The sequence below is a fragment of the Wasmannia auropunctata genome, unplaced genomic scaffold (genome assembly GCF_000956235.1).
Source record: "Wasmannia auropunctata unplaced genomic scaffold, wasmannia.A_1.0 LD335767.1, whole genome shotgun sequence".
Taxonomy (NCBI): domain Eukaryota; kingdom Metazoa; phylum Arthropoda; class Insecta; order Hymenoptera; family Formicidae; genus Wasmannia; species Wasmannia auropunctata.
This window is the reverse complement of record NW_012027123.1, coordinates 110,529-133,407: the sequence shown is the minus strand read 5'-3', so window position 1 is coordinate 133,407 and position 22,879 is coordinate 110,529. Positions and strand designations below refer to the sequence as shown.

The window sequence follows — 22,879 nt, the reverse complement described above, 5'->3', positions numbered from 1 at the left end:
TGCCTTGCCAGCCCGCTCAGAGATGTGTATAAGATACTGATACAGATCTGAAAATAATTTTTTGTTGAATAGTCAAAATAATTTGTTGTAATATTAAAACTGATAAGCATCATTTTGATTTTTGCACAAAATTATTTTGATTATTGATAACAATCGACAGATGAGCGTACTGCGTAACAATTTTACGCTCTTTTCAACGATGCGCAAAACGCAACCGCGTCGCAAAAGGTTATTGTACACATTAAATTAATAAAGAATGAATTTAACGTTTACTAAAATATTTAATCTATTTCTACTTTATACGCGTGATGATACGCTCGTTCAATCAAAAACTGAAAAGATATTAAATGAATTACCAGCTCGTTAATATTGTAAACAACATAGTCAGGATAAGAGACCAAAGACGAGCAAAATATATTTATCAGGGTCCAATAAATAACATAACTAAAGAACATAATTAAAGAAAGAATATTTTGAAAAAACTCCGTATAAAGGAAGTCCCTTGTACTTATGTTATTCTTACTCAACAATTCTTTAAAGCTTCAAATATAAATAAATATCTAATTTTGAATTTGGATTTATAAGAAATTAGATATTATATCAATCTAAACAACATTTACAAATGCATTGCTATTTATTAAAATAAAAAATAATTTGACACTTATATATATATATATATATATATATATATATATATATAACACTTATATTATATATAGGTACAACGTACACAGCAGCTGGGTTGTAAAGCCCGATGTCCCCCAAATTCCTTCCTTTCTTCGAGTTTATTCATTGCGCTCATAGCTACAATTGCGCATACATTGATCACCCGAATGCGACAATCGCGCAAAGCACTGCCAGTATCAAATACTACGATCGCACGAAACTTTCCATACTACTGCCAATATCGAATACACGAATTCTAGTGAAATGATATTAATAAATATTAGAGATATATTCACATATAATACGAGATATATTTTAAAAATCTTTGAAGAAATTACTTTTACTTATAAACGTAATTCCAACGAAACGCTAATTTATAACTCCCGTAATCAATCGTGGAGAAATTTCAACATGATAAGTATTAACCAGTGCAAATAGCCACTTCGCGATAAATATTCTTAGCTTACAGATCATTGAAAAGAAAAGTTAATTATTCCAGTCAATAGTTTCCAATTATTTGTAAAATGTGATCACGTTTTGATACACGGAGATTCTCGCGCTGCTACGTGCGTGCTCGACTGTCGGTGTATGAATGAATAGCGCGGTAATACCTCAAACGGATAAACCGTGTCATGCGCCGCATGTGAGCTCGTTTATATCAAACCGTTGTTTCAAACGTTACAAAAATATTCAACGTATAGTAAAGGAAATACACCAAATATTAAGTTTAATTTGTCATAAATTTTTAAGCGGCAGATGCGTTATGGCTTTTTCGTCGCTTGAATCAATCATGTTACCTCGCGTTGCCAAACCGATAATAATAAGTATAGATTACATTTAAATTGACGAAAAAATTCAAAGTGCGATGTGAGATATATATATCTGAAACTCACAATCAGCACTATTAAAAATATTATTTGAAAAATAATACTTTTGTAAATATGTCAAAGTGTTTTTGATATATTTACAAACATTTTATTCACAATGTTAATCATGTTGGTCATCATAAACATTAAATCAATAATTGTAGAGAAAAATCGCTATTTTAATCCCACTCATTTATCAATTTCTTTCCTATTTTTTTTAGCACTTATTGATTGTCACGATTTGCATAACGAAATAGTACAATCGCTATCGAAATGTTATCTTAATTTTTTTCATAAGCAAAATTAAAAATCAGAGTTATTTTTCTGTTGAACATTATAATCTTCCTATTATTGTATTGATATATCAATCATCCCTAATCTTCAATCATCACTATTCTTGTATACAAATTTTAATGAATATGTTTCACAAACAATGGCTGTGACAAAAATTTCGGTCAATAAGTAATTTTATTGTACTGGAAATTATTAAATACATTGTATCATAATAAAAAATTTTGATGTCTTCAAAGCGTATAGCGGGTTAAGGAGAGGATTTCCGGATTTCCGACGCTCCGCGTAATCGATCGTTATAACGAGAAAAATGTTCACTCAGATAAAAAAAAATTTTGTGCCAAGTTTCATTTCAAAACCCACACAATTTCGAAATATCGAGAAAAAAAATATTAATAAAAAATCACATTTCTTGTGATATTTCGAAATTGTGTAGGTTTTGAAATGAAACTTGGCACAACATTTTCTTTTATCTGGGTGAACATTTTGCCCACTATGATGATTAATTACGCGCGAGGCCGGAAATCCCCTTCTTAACCAGCTATACCCTTTAAATGAGCAATGTTGAAGCTCATAAATTAAATATAATTAGGAATTAATTACAATTATATGCGGCCGAAAATTTTTGACAGCCACTGTATATAAAAATATACAGAAGGATAAAAGACATATTCAAAACTTTAAATTGATAGACCGACATTCAAAACTAGAAATATTTTACACATAAATAACTAAAAAATATTATAGTTATTAAATGCTACATGCGACATAAGATTCCGAGATATCTTTCATCTTGATGAATAGTAAAATTACATGTAAAAGCATAAAAATAGGAAAAAATCGCCGTCACATCACTTTACTTCTGAATTTTATTTCGTAGGCTGCGTTTGGCAAACGCGCTGTCAGCGCTATTATGTAAATTATCATTATCGTTAATTAAACGTAAAACAAGAACAAAATGATGCAATAGCGCTGATAAAACGCTTCGCGAACACAGTCTTAAACGAAAGCTAAAAATAAAACCTTGAAAACATAAATGTAAACTAGAAAGTATTTTCTATCAGATAAAATAACAGTTTTTTATAATACTATAATAAGTATAATACTATGGAATTTTGCAATATTTAACACTTTCGTAAGATAAGCAAAAAATAAGCGTCTGCCAAAATAAGCCTTAAAATCAGCAAAATAAAAAAAAGAGAAATATAGGAAAAAGAAAAATATAAACAAAACACTTTAAAGAAACTACAAACATGTAAAACAATTTAATATTAACAATAATATATCAAATATTATTTAAATTACACAATTTGTGTAAAAATTGTAAAAGTATCATTTTCACTTGTAGAATTTCTTTTTAACTAATTTTATATAGATTATAGAACAAGCCACAAATATATAAATATAAGTTTTAATTATCTAAACGGATTGTGTTTTTATCAATGTTACTAAAATACCACGTTTAGTTTCCGAGAATAAATAAATGTCTCTTTAAAAGATCTACGTCAGTACCGGCGACATTTCTCTATCCAATTAAAAATCAGAAAAAAACGATTAATTCGCCAGAAATATCAAGTTGTAAAAAATCTATTCAGATTCTTTTTGTTTAAAATATTATTTGTTAACATAATATTTATACGTTTGACATAATTAAAACGTCTAATTTTTAATATCTATCTATGCTAATAAATAATTTTTAATATCTATCTTTTTAATTTTTCAATTGGTTAATTTTTACTTAATAAATAAAATTTATACATCTTTCAAACTTTTACGCGTTTTGATATCATTACCGGATATCTTTTACATAAATTTAAATTTGCAATCACTGACTCAATGTTTAATTAAACTGTAGACAAAGTTCTCTTCTTTCCCTTTCACTTATTTAACTTAGACTCAGTAAATTGACTTACAATGAATGAGTCAATTGGTCTTAAAATTTTAGGCCGAAGATCAACCGGGAAAAAATACGTAGGTATTCGTGGGAATCGAATACAATCCGGTTTTATATTAATAAGCAGACACTGACTCATTTTACCGGAACTGCATCTGACATCGTCATCATGATGTTGCAATAATGTCAAATAAACTTTGAAAACGAAAGAAATCGCATACCAAACGCACTTAAATTCGTAGCATTACTCATATATAACAAAAATATGATTCTAACAAAAATATCAGTGACAATCAAGCAACATAAACAATCTTATCGGACATTTAGTCTTAATGATTTATATCTTTTATTTTTCAATAATTCCATGATCAAAAACCATCTTCTAGCCAATAACAAAATTTAAACATAAATAGAAATAAATTAAATTTGAAAATATTAACATTTAGAAACTACTACATTTTCTAAGAAAAATTTTATAAATCGTTCAAAACACACGTTTTAATAGTTTAAATCGTTTTTAAATCATCAAAAATACTTCTAAATATTTACGATACATTTTTCTTTGCTATTATATTTCTTATTATTTATTGTTAGCTTATAATGTATAATATAGCGTGCAAGAAGCGTTAGAAGTATGAAATATGACTTGACATTTACGTGCAAATGCGAGATATGTATAATTCTTGGTTGTAGATAAATGTGCGTAAATGAAAATTATCTGACGTGGAAGTCAATGAGAGACCGTGAAAAAAATTGCGTATGTTTATGTGTGTAAACGTGTCAATAATACGATCGCCTTATTCACGTGACGATACAACTGACTGATCTTTGCCACTCATATACGGACTTCGAACACGTCTGAACTTTAGCCGAATAATTTATTATGTAGTCTGATTACTGTAGCCAATAGCACGCGATCAATTTCGCGTGTCGCGCGATTGCAGTCTACGCTCACGTGAGACAAGATCAAAAGTCGCAAAAATTCTCAAATGTTATGACGTATATATCAATAAAAAATGCTACTCATTCTTTCGTGAAAATGACGCAAGATAAAAAAAATAAACAAAAAACGTCGGGGAATGCAGTAAAATGAAAGTTGCAGTATGCACACCTTTTTACCAGCAAAAATATTGTAGAACTAAAAAGAACTATTGTGTGCATGTATGACTATTTTTAAAATTTGTAGTTTCCTTATGTGTTTGACATTGCTCATTTTAAAATATAAAAGATTTTAAAATAAATAAAAATAATATTAATTAAAAATCAAGCTCGTGTATTGTAAGACAATAAGGAAAGATTTAAAGATCAAGAAACGAGAAAAAAAATTATAAAAAGTTCAAAAATTAACTATCCTTTAATATGTCAAATAACAAAAAAACGAACTATTTTATATATATTTATATATATTATATATAGTCTGAGTATTTATCAGCTGATAAAATTAAATAATTTAAAACATTGAAATTAATAGTGACATAAAAAAATAATAAATAAAAATAAGAAATTGAATCAAAGTTATAAATAAAATAAAAGAAAAAACCGAAACATCATACCAGAACAAAGAGGTCATATCAGACTAGACACATATATAATACATGTATAGGTCATATCAGACTAGACAATATATAATACATGTATAATACATTCTTTTGGAAGTCTGTAACATAAAATTAAAGTTGGTCATCAAATAAAATACATCATAAAATTGTCATTCGGCGAGAAAGAGTTGAATCTGACAGTAAAAGTAGATTGGAATTCACAAGAATGTGTAGTGATAAAAACCAGTCAAAAAGTTAATGTATAAATCCCATATCCCATATATCACACTTTATCCTCTGGACTTCCCTCAGATAATGTGTACTGTATGGGATGTGATCGTCTGTAATAAGTAAAAAAATATAAAAAGTTTAAAAAGGAAATCGTTTACTCCGAGAGCTAGGTGGATAATTCAAATAAAATAAAAACTTTCATTTATTACGTTTATATATTTATATATATATATATATATATATATATATATATTTCAATCCATTTTATTTTTATTTTATCCTATTTTATATATATTTATTTTATTCTATTTTTTATATAAACAATGATTAAATATAAACTGACATTGTAATTTCTAAAACTTATTAATTACATTAGAGCTTTCTTTGTTCTATTTTTATTGTTTCATGTTTGCATAATTTTTCTTAAATTATTTCTCCTTAACGTCATTCGTAATTGAAATAAGTTAAAGAAAAAGATTGTGTGTCGTTGTCAATGAATGATCGGGTGTCGTGTTACTGAATATTGTATTTGAATGTACGTAGATAAGATAGTTCTAATTTTTCTATTTAAAAGCAATGATCTGATATAAATGGTAATATAAGAATTATACAATATCATTATCACGCGAGAGAGTGTGCGATAAAAAGTCCAGTGTCAAGATGCGAAGTCCTATTTAAATTTTTTTTATTAGGCAAACTTCCGCGAAACGGTACTTTAATCTTATCTGAGAAAATCACGCCACCATTAATCATATTATTAGATTATTTTAATAGAAATTTGTTTACAACTAAATTCTTTAATTATCTAAGAAGTTTGTTTTTATAAATAAATAAATATATATATATATATATACATGTGTGTGTGTGTGTGTGTGTGTATTTTCTTCTATTATTAAATCTTCTTCGTTAATATAATAATACATTTAATGTTAGTCATTACTTTAAATTGTTATTATAACAATACGTATTATACTTATATATTATACTTAAGAAACACATGTAATTGTTTAAGCTTTGTAAACAAAATCATTGCAGCTGTTTCTCTTTTAATAATGTTCATCTTTTCTGTAATTTAGTTATTAATACATGTAATTATTAATTTAAAAGACAATTAAAAGTTAACATCGAAAAAAATAAAAACTTTAACAAAAGCAATATGAATCTCTTAAAATAAAAAATTCGTAAACAACATTCTCTGCTTGGAGCGAATTTTTTAAACAGTTTAGATAAAAAAAGCTAAAAAAACTAAATTAAAGCTATAAATTAATTAATTTTATTCAATTGATTGGCGTTTCCAATTAGAATAAATAATAAGTTAATTAATAAATAATGACAACTTAATTGAATACTAATTAAATTAGTATAATTAATATATAAGAAAAACAAGAGTAGTCCAGTTATTAATACATATAATTATTTATGTAAAAAAAGTATTCACAATATAACAATTTTAAAAATAGATTTATGCATACAATCATATGTATTAAATATGGTATTGTTTATTAATTTTAAGAATCAAATTGAATCCTAGTAAATTTACCGGCTGGTTCTAAGTCATATTTAAAATAAAACGCTGAGGCGTTTTTTAAGCACGTAACAAATTTAAATCAATTTTAATCTTAAGAAATAAGAGCATAAAATTCTTTGTCAAAATATACAATAAGTAGTATATTGCAATCAGAGTCGATGACCGAAATCAGCAAGGTGTTTGCTTGAAAAATAGAGAGCTTTTTGGATTTTTGGCTGCGATGTTATTTTTCGCGATATTACACGAGTAAATGCTAGAGCACAAAATTATTCCGTGCATCAATAAGCGTGTTTAGGCGCGATTGGCTATTATTTATAACTCTTTTGTGAATTTTAATCAAAGAGTAATCCCTATTTTCGTCTTAATATACTGCTTAATTCACTAATAAACAGCAATCAATCAACATTTATAACAAATAATAAATTGTGATTCACGCATAGCGCACCTTCGGACCTGCATGAGAATATCACGTGTCATTCGTCGATCTTGTTGATTTACCGTGCGAGCATGCGATGGTGCCGCCAACATTGCTGGAAGACCTGGGAGTCTCTCTTTCTCTTTCTCTCTTCAAGCATCGTCAATAATATTTAACTCACGCGGCATGGTGCCGGTCTCTCAGTTCTTTTGCCAACGTCGTCGTCCACCTGTCGATAGTATAACCAGGCAGCAACGAAGTTCATCACTGAGAAAGAGAGAGCCGTATCTTTTTGTCCGCCTTCCATACGTTTGCCATCGCTCTTCCAGGACGAAACCAGTTGCAAAAGCTTACGAAGGGGTAAGTCGATATAATTTTTTTATCCGCGACTAGCCCTCCAACTACCCTAGCAGCAATCGCTGCCAGGAGTTTTCAATCTCCCAACGTGACAGCAATCGCGACTGTTCTGGCGACAAATTACCAAAGCACAGACTCAATATTGATTATCAAAATTTAATGAAGAATTTTATTGTTCTAAATCAATCGAAACATTAAACAATAATCACAAAATTAATGCTTTTCATTGAAATTAGAATAAATTCCTCTTTCAGTTCAGTATCTGCACATCTTCGCAACAAATAAAAAATACGTTTATCGCTTAAATTTTGTGTTTTTATGTGATCCATATAATACTTATTCACGAATATAATATATTATAAATATGACTAAAAAGTACATAAAATGTGTTTGAAAAGCGCGTTATCAGCACTATTGAATTACTTTGTCCTTGTTTTACATCTAATTAACGATAAAGAGAATAACACAATAGTGCTGATAGCGCGCTTTTGAAAACGCAACCAGTCTTGTAAAAACTAAAAAACTGAAAAAAATATTTATTAAAAACTATTATATTTTTTATGAGAAAGCTTTCATCATTATGTGTATAATTATTAATTATATTAATTTACAAGTTTTCCACTAAAATCCATCATTTTGAATTTCTTGAATACATATTATTTTATTTTATTTTTTGCTCTCACACACACACACACACACACACACACACATACACATACACACATACGCGCGCGCGCCCAAGCACGCGTTCATTATTTCCAGGATAGAAAAAAAGAAGTCAAATATAGCATTGCATACAGGGACAAAAGATACATCGACAACCAGGGGACGCGTTTACAAGGGAATCTCATAGCTTTTAAAAAGGTTGCTCTTTCCCTACCCACGCGTTATCAGCCACGATTGTGCTTGAATAATTCCTTTGTTGTTAAATATATTTCTCTAGAAGAGAAAGAGAGAAAAAGAGTGAGTAGGATGTCTTCCGCGTCGTTAGCATAATTCCATATGCTTATGTATCTTTGGATTAAATAGAGCTACACATCTACAATTTCTCGTTTAATTAGAAGTGAAATTTTGAGAAGCTAGAGAATCATGACTAATGAGAGGAGCGACGATTCACGCAAAAAAAATTGCTGCTTTATTATCGGAGAATATTGTCCGATGACTCGAGATATTTCGTCATGTTTCCGAATCGTCTTCCTCGTTCAGTATCGATTTCCTAAGTGATAATTGCAATATTTGCAATTATTTGCCAGTGGTTTTTGCACTACTGACAACAAGGTGCAATTATGGGCAAAAATGTCACTTTTTGTGCAATCGACATACTCAATGTTACGATCGCCTTAAGACACATTTCTCTTTGCAACGGTCCCAATAACCGGCCACATTAACCGTTAAGATATCCGTGATTTTGGCATTGCCAGCCAAGCAACCATCAACGGCGGCATGCAAAACGCGTTAATTGTACGACAAAAATTGACAAAAAATTCGAAGCGTAGCTCTTTATTATACACATTAAACAATGGAGAGAAATATTTATGAATAACTTGGACAGTTATATGTATTCGGGAAACCGGCATAAACTTCCCGCCAAAATCACCGTTATCATATGTACTTATTTCCGACGCCTAGAACTGTCGGTTGATGCGCCGCGTGCGACGAGTTCGTAATTTTCTTATGAATCCAGAACGCCATAAATGGAACGAATCCCGTTAACGTGTCAAGAAAGTATTTAACTATAGTATTTAATAAATTTTATTTTTATTAAATTAATAAATTTTATTTCAATGTTAATCAAATAACAAATGTAATATTATAAGTGTTATATTAATTTAAAAACGTTATTTTATCACTCTTCTGTTGCAAAATGACTGATGACTTATTTTTTAATTATTTACAAATAAATTATTTTGCAAATTTCTTAGCTACGAGGTGGTCCGATCTTTATATGCGTTTGATAATAACTAAAGTTTTGTTGCGAAATGCCTCGCGATGCGAAAAATGGCGTATATTTGCGAAATAATCCGATCGCATCGACGTTCTCTTCGATGCAAATAAGTGTTTCCTGTTGCATGCACGCTCCATAGAGAATGATCGGGTTGGGGAGCTAATTGTCTGGATAATCGTTGGACACTACCGTTTAGTACCGCCGACCCTATATTAATATTATTTACTATACATAGGGTACAACGGGGTAATTTAAATAGTGAGGTAATTTGGATAATAGTAAACATTTGCAAGAATTATAGAAAAATAAGAGATTTTAAGATACATTTCATTATATCAATCTGATATAATGAAATGTATCTTAAAATCTCTTATTTTTCTGAAATTCTTGCAAATGCTTACTATTATTCAAATTACCCCATTTATCTTAAAGTTTCTTATTTTTCTGAAATTCTTGCAAATACTTACTATTATCCAAATTACCCCATTATTCAAATTACTCCGCTGTACCCTAAATGAAATTGAGTGCAGGCTGCATTCTTCAATACATAATAATTCGGAAAAATAATTTTATAATAATTTGTATACAGTTTCGTATTTTTCATCATTTATGGTATCAAAAAATATTAGTTTATATAATTCTATATAATTCACCTTCTTCAATTAATTTTCTTGATTTCACACAAAATTTTTGTATCTAGTCTTATTCTTTTTATTGTGCATGACATACAAATTTTCATAGACGCATAAGACAAGTAAATAAGAATTTTGTAATAATTTGAATGCAGTATTTTCTATCGTTTATGTTGTTTAAAACATTAGCCTTATGTAATTTTCCTCTTCTTTTATTTCACAAATAATTTTTTGTTTATTTTTATTCTTTTTATTGTTATTTTTCACAGATACACAAGATAAATAAGTAGTAGTGGTAGTTATGCAAAAGATAATTGTAGTTAAGAGTAACTAAATCGTAGTAATAGGAGTAACTAATGAATATCGGTGATTTAAAATTGCTTGATTGCTCATTAGTATCATTTTCTTCTTCAATTTGCTTAATAGCTAATTTGTAAACGAAATTTTTTTTATGCTTTGCATTTTCAGTTACGAATTATTTATGGAAATTATAGACTAGCAATTAAATCTCGGAAACTGTCAGATTTATTAGAAAAATTACTACCTTGTTTTTAAATATTTTATGTTTCTTTTAAAAAAAATAGTATTTTAAATTTGTGAAGCTGATTGGTATGTAAGAGGCTATTGCTTTGACTTGTTAGCATAAACTTAACTGTACGTAATATTCAAATATAAATTATACGTTTATTTGTTGACAAACATTCAAATCTTCTTTAAAAAATTGCAAGTTACGTGAGTGCACTAACAAGCGGCTCGGACATTTTTGCGCGAAAGTATGCATTAAACGAGCGATGTAATTCGTAATGTCTTCGGCGAAAGCGCGGCGTACATTCAAGTTTCCGGGGTGACTAAGGTGACTTGATGTAGCATAACACCATTTGAAAAATCTCAAAGAGCTCAGATTCACACACAAAAGAATCGTTAATCGTTCGTCATAATGATTATTTTCTTAACTTTGTTGAAACGTGTGCAAATGAAGATTAACATCTCGACGATAGATATATATTGACTGATTTTTTATTGAATTTTAAGATAATTGTTTAATCAATTAATTAAATTTATGATTTTATACAGATTTTAAAATTGAAAATCTGTAGAAAGTCGGTCTCTTTGAAAATATTAAAAATTTTATAAATATCATATTGAGTCATGAAGCTAAAACTAATTTTATTACTTCTTGTATATGATATTTGTTTTTTAACTATTTACGCACTGCAATTATAAAATAAAAAAATATTATGCATTAATATTAATAATTTATTAGCAACTATTTCAATGCGTTATTTGCAAATTGTAATTAATTTGTGCAAACCAATTACAAGTTTATATTATTTTTTATTTACAAATGTATATGTTGTATATTATGCATTTAATAATTTCAGTCTTATCTAAGCATATTTTATTTATATTCTGCAAAATCAATCTAAATGTAATACATATAGTATGTACTTTATATAAGTACTAGAGGTGTGCGAATAGTTCGAATTCGAATCGAATCGAATCGAATCATAGATTCAATTCGAGTTGTTTTCGAATCTGTAAGATTCGAAATCGAATAGTCCGAGAATTTCGAATCAACAATGGTTCGATTTCGAATTGATTGCCTATTTTATTTACTTTATTTACATGTCCCGCGCGACCAATTATTCTTATCTAATAAATAAGTATTTTTGATATATGTAATGTATTCATATAGATTAATAAAATATTCGAAAGCATTCTAACTATTTGTATACACATTATTAATTACATATTTTCTAGTACAAAATGTTACATAAGATTTGAGACATAAGACAGTTTGTTTAAATCATTGCATAAAATAGTGTAAATCATAAATTTTGATATTTATTATGTTTAAATTAGCATGTAATGTTAATCCGGGAAAATTTGATTCAGATTCGATTCGATTCGACCATACAAATGCTTGATTCGCACACCTCTAAATACATTTGGACAGACAATTCCTACGGAATATATGTTTTCTGATTATAATACGTCACAAAGGAAAATGAAAGTTAATTAAAATATTTAGAATTAAAATTTAAAATCAAGTTTTAAATTTTAAATTATAAACATGCAAGCTCATGCTTACATGCGTTTTCTGAATACACAGTATAATGATTAAAATACTATACTTTAAACTTCTTAAAATCTTTTCTTTTATCATAAACTTTAGATATAAAGTAGAAAAGTTCAAATAAATTTTATCTTTTTATTCCTTAAAATGTTATTTACGCGTAATCAAGTACAACGTGAATATATCACAGTAATTTGGTCTTTCACCCTAATATCATTTCTTCGTATATCACAATGTAAGTGCGTGATCGGTTAGTGCACCGAGCAAATTGAGCGCTTTACGTGATATAATGCGCACGTATAAGGAAATGATACAAGACGAGCAGCCGCTACGCGCGTGATCCGTTCATGCATACGATCCGTGTACTCACACAATGCCAGTCCACCAGTCGGTCGGCATATATATTGAACGTTTTTAGATATTATAAAAAAATGTTTTATAACTTTTCTGTTATTAATATAAGTTTTTTGATAGAATGTTTCAGATATTTATCAGTCTAGAAGTTTAAATTAATTAAATAATTACGTAATTTCATTCAGATTTAGAAACTGGATTCTCAATACAGATGATTCAGAGATAGGCGTATGTGTGTGTGTAAATCAGCGACGTACCAAAATAAGCGAGCACGCGGTCGTACGAGCCGCGACCGACCAATGCGATCGCATCGCATCACCGGCACGGCGATTACGTGTATGCCACTCGCGTCCACGTGGTCGCGTGAGATGCGTGCGCGAAGAAGCGCTGTATTACGCGACGCTTCTTTCATCATTCTCGTTTTAAAAGTTCGCGTGCCTACACAGAGAGATCAGACAACGGAGAAATTATTTTCAAATAATTGTCATAAAGAAAAAAATAATCATCGAGGAAGGACAAGAGGAAAGACGAAAAAACTAATAGAGAGCGAAGTGACTTAAATGTTTTAAAGTACGTAATTTTTTTTTCTTTACTACGCGCAGTTTCTGATCAGCAGTTATTATTAGTCATTAATAAAAATAATAATCATATAAAGTAGAAACACGTATATATGTATAACCTATATATGTATGGCGCAATATGTGTTAGTCACACTGCATAATGATCGTATGATGCGTGTCTGATGCAAGGGTCAGCGAGCATTACCCGAGTGTTACTATTATCGCGTGAACTATTACACTTGGGTTCAAGCTATGAAGCAGATGAGGCAAAAAAAAAATACGATATGTCTAAACAGCAGCTGACGGAGGCTACATTTGAATCTTTTATATTCTATTCACTCGCGGCTAATAAACCCATTAGATTGCGCGGTCAAATTTGTTTCCGCGTTCCTGCGGAATTGATTAGTAATTAAGTGCTAATTGAAAAAAAAATTTCTCAATTCGAGCATACGAGAATAACACAAAGGTATTCGTATTTAAATTTATTATTACATACGCGGGAGAGGTTCGCCTTTAAAAAGCGTGAAGCTACATAAGTAGTCAGTAGTTCAGTACTGCTAATAGACGTGCGATCGATATTTGTCGGAAGAACAGAATGCGCGCGGTGAGTCTGGTCTGTTTCCGTCCGTCACCATTCGCCGGCCTCAGGTGGCGAGAGTTGTACGACGCGATTCCATTGGTTCAGACGATCTCAGCTGAGGTCTGGTACGAGTCGACCAACGGTTTACTCACACCATATCAAACGTAACCCGATTATTCTCCCCGATCCCTCCTATAACAGCCGGTATAACGTGATTCTCAACAGAAGGTTAGAGAGAGAGAGAGAGAGGAAGAAAAAGAAAAGAAACCATGATTCGGAGGATTTTGAGATCAGCGCAGAATTCGTTTCAGACTAGAACTCTTGAAGCTGCAGATTGTCCGCGTTTTTTTCTTACTTACATTCGTTTTAATAATTGGAAATGTTGTAGGACTTTATTAAAAAAAAATATATATATTGTAACTCACAAGTTTATATTAGATAGCAAAGCTTATACTAACGAGAGTTACTTAAAAGCTAAAAAATAAAGAGACAGTTTTGTTAAGGAAAAAACAAAACATTCTTAATTTGTCGCGGCCGGAAAAACAGCTCAGTCGTATATATAAGTATACAGTAAAACCTCGTTTATCCGAGGTAATGTGGGGAAGGGGTACCTCGGATAAGCGAAAACTCGGATAACACGGAATAAATAAAAAAAACTCGAAAACTTCCCTTATTTTTGGTATATTTAAAATGGTACAAGAGAATTTAACCACATTAACATATGAAAATGAAAAATTAACGAACGTGGATTAATTTTTCGCGTAACAAGCATTATGTACATACTTACATACATATGTATGTTGTACTTCGCGCGCATTGCATAGCAGCGAAACGTCATCCGTTTCATCCGAGTTTTTCCGTATTATCCGAGCGCACAGCTCGGTTAACGCGGAGTGCTCGGATAAGTCCGGTGGCTCGGATAACGCGGAGACTCGGTTGATCGAAGGCCGGATAAACGAGGTTTTACTGTATAGCGATAATGAAGGTATGCATGTGACGTATATGCATTCAGATCATTTAAATGAACGGCGATAAAGATAAAACGCTAAGTCAGCTTACCGAGATCTATTATCGAAATCAGCTGTTTCGCGAAAATAGACTGCCTGCCGTTCAACGTCGTGACATACAAACTTCTCATCGCGCGGGATAAAGATAAAAAAAATCGTACGATTGTTGAGACAATCGACGATAAGAATTGACGATAACAGCGTCAAAAATGTAAATGAATTTTTCATCGGTGTATGACAGACCAAAATCTGACCCTGTACAAGCAGATGCAATAATTACTTGTCAGTGTTAACACTGAATACTAAAAATACACGTAAATGCCAATTACTAATGTTTTTATGGTACTTTGAGTTTCTTGTCACGGACAAACAAGATTACGATGTAAAAAAAAACACCCGTACATTTTTTAAAGCAAATTAAAGTTTACAAGCATCCATATATGATTTTATATTTTTTGTGTTTTGATTTTACATTTCAACTTTTTTGTATTCCTTTATTATATTCTTCGTAAATTATATCTTCCTTTTCATCACACAATTATTACACAATAACATGCATTAAAATAGATAATATTGATGTACGAGATTTTAGCAAGATATCAATAAGAGCCCGCACTTGATTTTAAACATTATCTAAAAGTTATTCATCGAAATTAATTTTGCAATTGATTTAAATTAGATAATATCACTCTTAATGGTCCTCAATTAATTCTTTTCATTGGTACATACATTGAGTGCGCTAAGTACTCTCAAGCGACTTGTTATGCGCATATCAATTAGCAAAATGTGTGCACTTTACTCCTATTAAGTCTCATAAATACAGCAATAAGTACAATATTTAATAAATCATAAAAATGCAATTTATTTGCACGTTAAGCCACGATTACGATTTTAAAGAACAAAAGACTTGAATTATTTACAAATTAACAGTCCTGCAGTGCCTCTCGTTAGAAATATGAAGAGGAGCAAAGCAATTCCTATCAAAATTATCAATCTCAGCCAGCCACGTTTCACATGCATAATTATATTGTAATTTATATATCAAACCCAGATTTTAATAATTGTAATCAACTTATATTTTGACATATCATGTGCGTTCAATATTGAACAATAATTCTGTAGCTAATTCCAATTTTATAGTTTTGCGATCATCAAAAATGAAAAAAATTACGTGCAGCATGCGGTTATAAATAATTTATACATTATCTCTTAATCAAAGCATGTTAAATGTCAAGTAAATTGATATGGATACTGAACGGAATTCATAGCATTTTGGTTTATCCGACAACTCGGAGATATCATTAATAATTTGTAAAAAGAATTAATCTTTAATTATCAATCATACGTATTTTTATTGATTTATTTGTCAACATATTCCATCGATAAAGATGTGACGCGTGTGAATACAATTCATATAATAATGGCAAATGATAAGTTATTTTTTATATTACCGCGATATAATATCATTGTGTTAGATTGATCGATGTGCTACGTGAGAAATACGGCCTGACCTCGAAGCCTTTGCAGCCTTGGCAATGATCGAGCTCGCTCGAACGAGGCCGTTCTTAAAGCTGCGTCCTCAACCTTGTTATAGTCACATCTAAAATATCATGATATTGCAGTTACTATATAGGTATATAATAATGAGAGTTTTCGATCAATGGGTTATAAGTGTACAATGCAATAAATTATATCGTTCTTCAAATATAATTTCAAGTACGATGTATCTCATTTATTGCATATTCTCGGTAATAAAACAAGTAAAAAGTTAATTATTTAACTATAAGTTAATAATAACACATTTTCTCTAAGGGAACATATAAACGCAACTTGTACTTTAATAATTTTCATAATTCAATAAAAATATTGAAAGTACTTACTATGTTATTGTGATGATGCTGTTATTGTGATATTATTGAACACGATATCTCACGCATTTCACGTTTATCTTATTACGTGACTGTTCAGTCACTTATCACGTGACTGCTCTAAACAGACCGATTGTGTAATTAATGAATTAATCTCTAATTGCATGAATAAACATGTTGATTATTAATATATTCATTGGCATAATTAGTACATCGAAAAAAAGTCGCAAAGTTTAGGTTTTATTGGTTATTCTCGCATTATATATTCTCTTTTTTTTTTCAATTACTTAAATATACATGCATAATCGCGCTAAAAAAAAGCCTGACGAGTTTTTACACGTTTTCGTCTCGCGCAAATTATTTCGAGATTCGATTATAGTAACTTTATCCCAATGACCGTGATTGTTCGGAGGATCAGCTGATCGCTCATCAAACGCGTCCCCGCGCAGGCGGCTGTCGACGAAAATACCGTGTGCCGGCGTCCCGGCGCCGCGCAAGCCTGCGCCTAGAGGACGTCCGTCCGAGGATCCAGCCGGTAGTCGATAGACGACCCTCGACCGGGCACCACCGAGAGACCATCTCGATCCTTGTGCTCGCGATCGCATAGGCGGATCCTCGGCTTCGGATTCGTACACTCTCGCGCATTTAACGGAATTGAGGACGACCTGCGGGATTGCGACGACGAGCTCCGTATGTATGCACGTCGGTCTCTCGATAAATCAGCCAATAATTCGAAAACTGTCAAGTGATATGTAACCGTTAAGTTGACGTCGAGGAAAAATCGAGTCCAAAGTGATTAAAATAATTAAAACAGTTAAAATAAAATTTAAAAAACAGATTTTGGGATCTAAAAAATTTCAAATCTACGTACGAGACGATTCAAGTAAAAGTCTATTTTCTGTAACTGGTAACAGCGAGAAGTCGTATACTCCGTTATTACGTTACAGAACAGCGAATACGTCGTGTGAGTATTCGCTCTTCGCGGTTTCATTAGCGTCATCGACGGATCAGAGTCTAAACACGTATACGGGTCTCGCGACGCGAGTTTCTAACTCGGACAACCGGGATGTCAGCTGGTAGCTTCGTCGCGCGACGACGCGGTGAAAGTCTTACAGGTGTCATTTCCCCAGAATCACTGTCGCCGGGCACCGGTTACCAATTAGCGGACGAGTCGGCGCGCTTGTGCGTGTACACACGATATACGTAATCGCAGTAGCTCTACACGTTTCCAGGTCATGCATTACCTGGAAAGTGTCCGCTGATATAACAGTTTCGCTAGACTTTAATGTGTAATTGCGAGTCGTGATAATTGTAAATTTCAGTAAATACTTTCAGTAATTGCAGATATAGAGAAAGATGAAGAGAAAAAAAATGAAAGGATACATTTTGCATTTGTCCTACATAAACTCGCGTTTGATGCTACTGCATGACTTTTCTTTTATCGATTGCTTTTGCGTCATACGTCATTGCCGTTTGTTCCGTGACGTTTTCGCAATTTTTGATTCTAGAGCATCGATAGTTGTGACGCCACTTACACGAGTCATTGCACGTGCAAGCAAATAACCCATTGTATTCAAATTTGTATGCAAATATAATTATCGTTGCAATAAAACCGACAAAGTAACTCTGTTTTCAACAATAGTTTTCATTTGTATAATTTTGATTTGACCTCTTCAAATTTTAACTAATTTCAATTTTACAAAATGTATACTTTCTTTTTAATATTATGTTTCTGTAATTTTTTAAGATTCCCGAATTTTGGAATTAGATCAATCACGCGCAGGTGTTTTTATTCTTCAGTTATATTTTAATGTAGCAATATTAATAATTAATAGCCAAGAGGCCGACATAAATAATTAAAGAGGCAAACAAAATCATAAATATGGACGAATTTAATGAATAATGGTAATGAGAAACAAAAATGAATGTATCATAATTATTAATTCAATGTGGCCGCGATAACAGTGTAAAGTTCATTATTTTCTAGAATTGTTTACAAGAATTAATGGGAATTTTTTTTTAATAACAGACTTTACAGAAGGATGGCGCCGAATATAACAAGTACTCCGACGGGGGTGCTATTTGAGGGTGAGACCCTTGAATCGCAGGTGATCGGGGAGCAACCCAAGGAGAAACCTAAATATGTTAGGCGCATCGTTTGGAGAAACGTGACGATTTTCTCGTTCCTACATCTCGCCGCCCTTTACGGAGTTTATCTCTCGTTCACGTCCGCCAAATTGGCGACCATCCTTTTCGGTGAGTGGCTCGATTTTATAGCCCGGCGTAACTTTTTAATTGCTCGCAAAATAATTATAGAATAATATAATTTTTTCTTCTTTCTTCTCAATGAAGAAATTAAATTATATGAAAATTATATTATTCGATCGGTCGCGCGATACGATCTGGAGTTCGACTAATATATTCGCATTGATTACTCCTCGTAGCAGGCTTTGCATTTACGAGAAGCTCTTTAACTCGAGCAATTAGCGGAATGTCAATTAGATCGGCTAAAATATTGCTTGCCCGACATATCTTGCGACTCTTCCGAAACGAGATTAGCATACCTGTTGCAATAGTCTTTTTTATGATTTCGCTAATTGATTCACGTTATTATCGGAATTACTCGTTGCGTTGAATTAGATTTTTCGACACGATTATTATTATCTATGTCTATATGTATAAGTATGTTACGACACATTTCTATTAGGAATAAATTTTCTGTTTCCGCGTTGTCAATCATGTCTTACGTATTCACGTAATGTAATTTGTTACAAGATAGTAATCTGAAGATTGATGATCATCAGAGCAAACGACAAGACCTTTGCGTGTAACTGTGATTTCCTCGTTTGCAGCAATTTTAATGTATCAGTGTAGCGGCTTGGGAATCACAGCCGGGGCTCACCGACTTTGGGCGCACCGATCCTACAAAGCCAAGTGGCCTCTCCAGTTGCTGCTTGTGATTTTGAACACTATGGCGTTCCAGGTAGGTGGATTTTACAGAAATTAAAGAAGCTAATGAATAATAATCTTCGAGAAAAATAAAACGGTGAATAATTCGCGGTAAATTTTTTTCACGACGAAGTCCAAGCCTAGGATTTTTAACCTTTACCAAGCATTGATTAAACATGTATATTAATATGGTAATCAATCGAATGTGAATATGATAGAATCGACTCGTTCTTGCAGCTAGTCGAGCTAAAAAAGAGAATTCATGTCGATGCGGTGATGCCGAGCACAAAAATACACGCGTCGCGTGTAAGAAATGGAAAAATAATAATGATTCAATGCGTCGTTAGACGTTGGTTAAACAAGTGATCTATTGTTAGGAAAAAAAAAGACAATCATCTCTATATGAGCTCGAGAATATAGGTGGCACGCGTTCGTGACGGAAGTACATGAGCGTGCACATTCCCGGAATATTTATATATGTAATATAAATATTCAAAGAAATATGCAAATGAGGGGGGCTAATACGAAATTCAACTACGCAACGATATTCTAATATACGAATGTATATTAGAATATAAATATACATAAAATATAATACATTAGAATATGATATACATATAAAAGTATGTATATATTAGAATCGCTTTACGTGGCCGAAACGAATTAAGACATTCTATATTGTATATCAGTGTTGATCAAAATGTAATTTTGTGGGGGTCTAGGATGCCGCGATCGACTGGGCCAGAGACCACAGGGTTCATCATAAATATAGCGAGACCGATGCCGATCCGCACAACGCTACAAGAGGTTTCTTCTTCTCGCATGTGGGCTGGTTGCTCTGTAGAAAACATCCAGAAGTCAAGGAAAAGGGCAAGGCTATCGATTTAAGTGATCTTGAGAGCGATCCCATATTGGCATTTCAAAAGAGGTACGTTTATCGATATTTGATGAGCAAAAAAATGTTTTGTTTGCGAAGTATATGCAATGAATTATTGCTCGTTTCAGATATTACATCATACTGATGCCACTCCTGTGCTTCATTTTGCCAACTGCTATTCCGGTCATGTGTTGGAACGAGACGTGGACGAACGCTTACTTCATTCCCACCATCCTCCGTTATATCTTCACATTGAATATGACATGGCTGGTGAACTCCGCGGCTCACATGTTCGGCAACAAACCTTACGACAGGTAAGTATCAACTGGTATTAAGATAGTAAAGAGTGTAAAGACACGAGTGTACATCTTAAATCAAAGTTTGTACTTAATTTTTTTCGAATGAGAAAAGTATCTAACTTATCATTCTTTATATCTCTTTACATCTCAAATCCTTAGATTTTTTTTAAATGCTTATCTTTGGAGTGGCGGGTGATTCAATTAACTAATTAATTTTTTTCTTATCTATTAGATTTATCAATCCGTCGGAGAACAAAGGGGTTGCTATGTTCGCTCTTGGTGAAGGCTGGCACAATTACCATCACGTCTTTCCCTGGGATTACAAGACGGCCGAGTTCGGCAATTACGCGTTCAACTTCACGACGGCCTTCATCGACTTCTTCGCGAAGATCGGCTGGGCCTACGATTTGAAGAGCGTATCCGAGAACATGGTGAGGAAACGAGTACAGAGAACGGGCGATGGCAGCCACGAGTTATGGGGATGGGGCGATAAGGATCAAACGCAGGAGGAAAGAGATGAAGCGATAGTGACACACCATCACACGAAGGATCAATAGAATCCTGTGAAATGTGCGTGCGAAACTATCGATTAAGTTAATTAAATTATCTAAATATTAGAGCTATAAAGATTAAGGCTTTCTTCCACATTCGTTCATGACACGGTCACGAACCAAAAGATATTTGAATCGGCCTTCCAGGACCTACGTCTCGACCGTCGCGTATCTCGATTCCGATATGTCGTTGCACGATTATTTGGCGGGTTCCATATAATACATCCTCGGAAGGCTGGGAGCAGGATTTTTCGTAATGTCGATGGTGTTCTGGAGCGCGATGCGCGAGCGCAATACTCGCTTGATAAACTTTTTTACCTCCTTTTAAGATATACACAATTAGCTTTGGAATTATATTACATAATTATTGGATAGTATTAATTATTCAAGAAATTTTTTATGCATAATCATAACGAGGATGTATATATACATGTTTGTATAATTGGAGCATCGATCAAATATATTATAATTTTGTACTTTTGCCTTTTAAAGTAACGCTTGAATCTACAGTATAGTGTGAAGGAAGAGAAATGTAAAAATATAAATGTGATTCAAAAATTACAAATTTGGCTTGATATACAAATTGTTTTTAAAAATTTACAAACGTTGCTAAGTCGTTGCTGTAATTTTAATATACATTTACTATATGACAAAATTTTGTATGTTACACCTTTTCGATCAAAATAATTAGTTCAGTTTTCAAACTTAATATTAATGAACAATACCGTCTTGTTGCGAAATCAAAATTGACTTCAAAAAGTGAAAATTGTATCATCCAGAACATCAGCGAAACATTATTCTTCAACAAATTTAAAAGTTAAATCTTCATTCTCTACTTTTCTTACGATCGTCATTAACACAAGCACACAAAAATTCTTTAAGTTTTTATTGACGGTGCAGTGAGAAGTTATTTGCTTTATTTCGTATTGAAACTACATCACATTTTCGTAATTCTTCTTTCAGTTAGTTCCTTCTTTTAGTTAGTATATATTTTATATGCTTATATATCATATTATATAAATTATAATAGTAGATATAATAATGGATTTGGTATAATTTATTTATATAACATTTATATAACATAAAACGTTTATATTTCTAATGGAAAGTAAGAAATATGTGAATAAAAAAAGTGTAAATAGTAATAAGGATTGCGTAAACCAAAGTGAACGTAAGTATCCAATGTGATGTAGCTGCGACATATGTACATCATGTACGATGTACGTTTATATTAATTTACTATTTTCATTGTATCAATTAATATAATGTATAAGATTCGAAAATAACTAATATGTGTAACAGTTTGTGATGTAAAACTGCAGCGATGAGAAAACAGGAGAAATCATGATTTCTGATGGAACTCATTGCTCCTCGCTCTAGTTAGGTAAACGCGA

At 31.9% G+C, this 22,879-nt stretch overlaps 1 protein-coding gene across 3 annotated transcripts; it reads left to right on the top strand.

Moving 5' to 3' along the window:
• Positions 1-7,607: 7,607 nt before the first annotated feature.
• On the top strand, positions 7,608-22,062 carry LOC105456099 (acyl-CoA Delta(11) desaturase). 3 transcript variants are annotated; one of them, XM_011699897.1, is made up of 6 exons: positions 7,608-7,789; positions 18,839-19,065; positions 19,662-19,792; positions 20,481-20,686; positions 20,764-20,949; positions 21,167-22,062. In XM_011699897.1, exons 2-6 carry the CDS (start codon positions 18,852-18,854, stop codon positions 21,489-21,491), a joined length of 1,062 nt encoding a protein of 353 aa, XP_011698199.1. In that variant the 5' UTR covers positions 7,608-7,789; positions 18,839-18,851; the 3' UTR covers positions 21,492-22,062. The 3 variants fall into 3 exon arrangements, with proteins under 3 accessions (XP_011698199.1, XP_011698201.1, XP_011698200.1); XM_011699899.1 differs by lacking the exon at positions 7,608-7,789 and adding an exon at positions 13,186-13,364; XM_011699898.1 differs by lacking the exon at positions 7,608-7,789 and adding an exon at positions 17,330-17,499.
• The last annotated feature ends 817 nt before the right edge of the window (positions 22,063-22,879 follow it).

What these genes read in the sequence shown, in the direction of transcription:
- LOC105456099 (XM_011699897.1), top strand. Translation starts at nt 18,852, where the DNA reads ATGGCGCCGAATATAACAAGTACTCCGACGGGGGTGCTATTTGAGGGT. An exon ending in ATATTGGCATTTCAAAAGAG is followed by an intron (nt 20,687 to 20,763) that starts GTACGTTTATCG and finishes TGCTCGTTTCAG; the next exon opens with ATATTACATCATACTGATGC. An exon ending in GGCAACAAACCTTACGACAG is followed by an intron (nt 20,950 to 21,166) that starts GTAAGTATCAAC and finishes CTTATCTATTAG; the next exon opens with ATTTATCAATCCGTCGGAGA.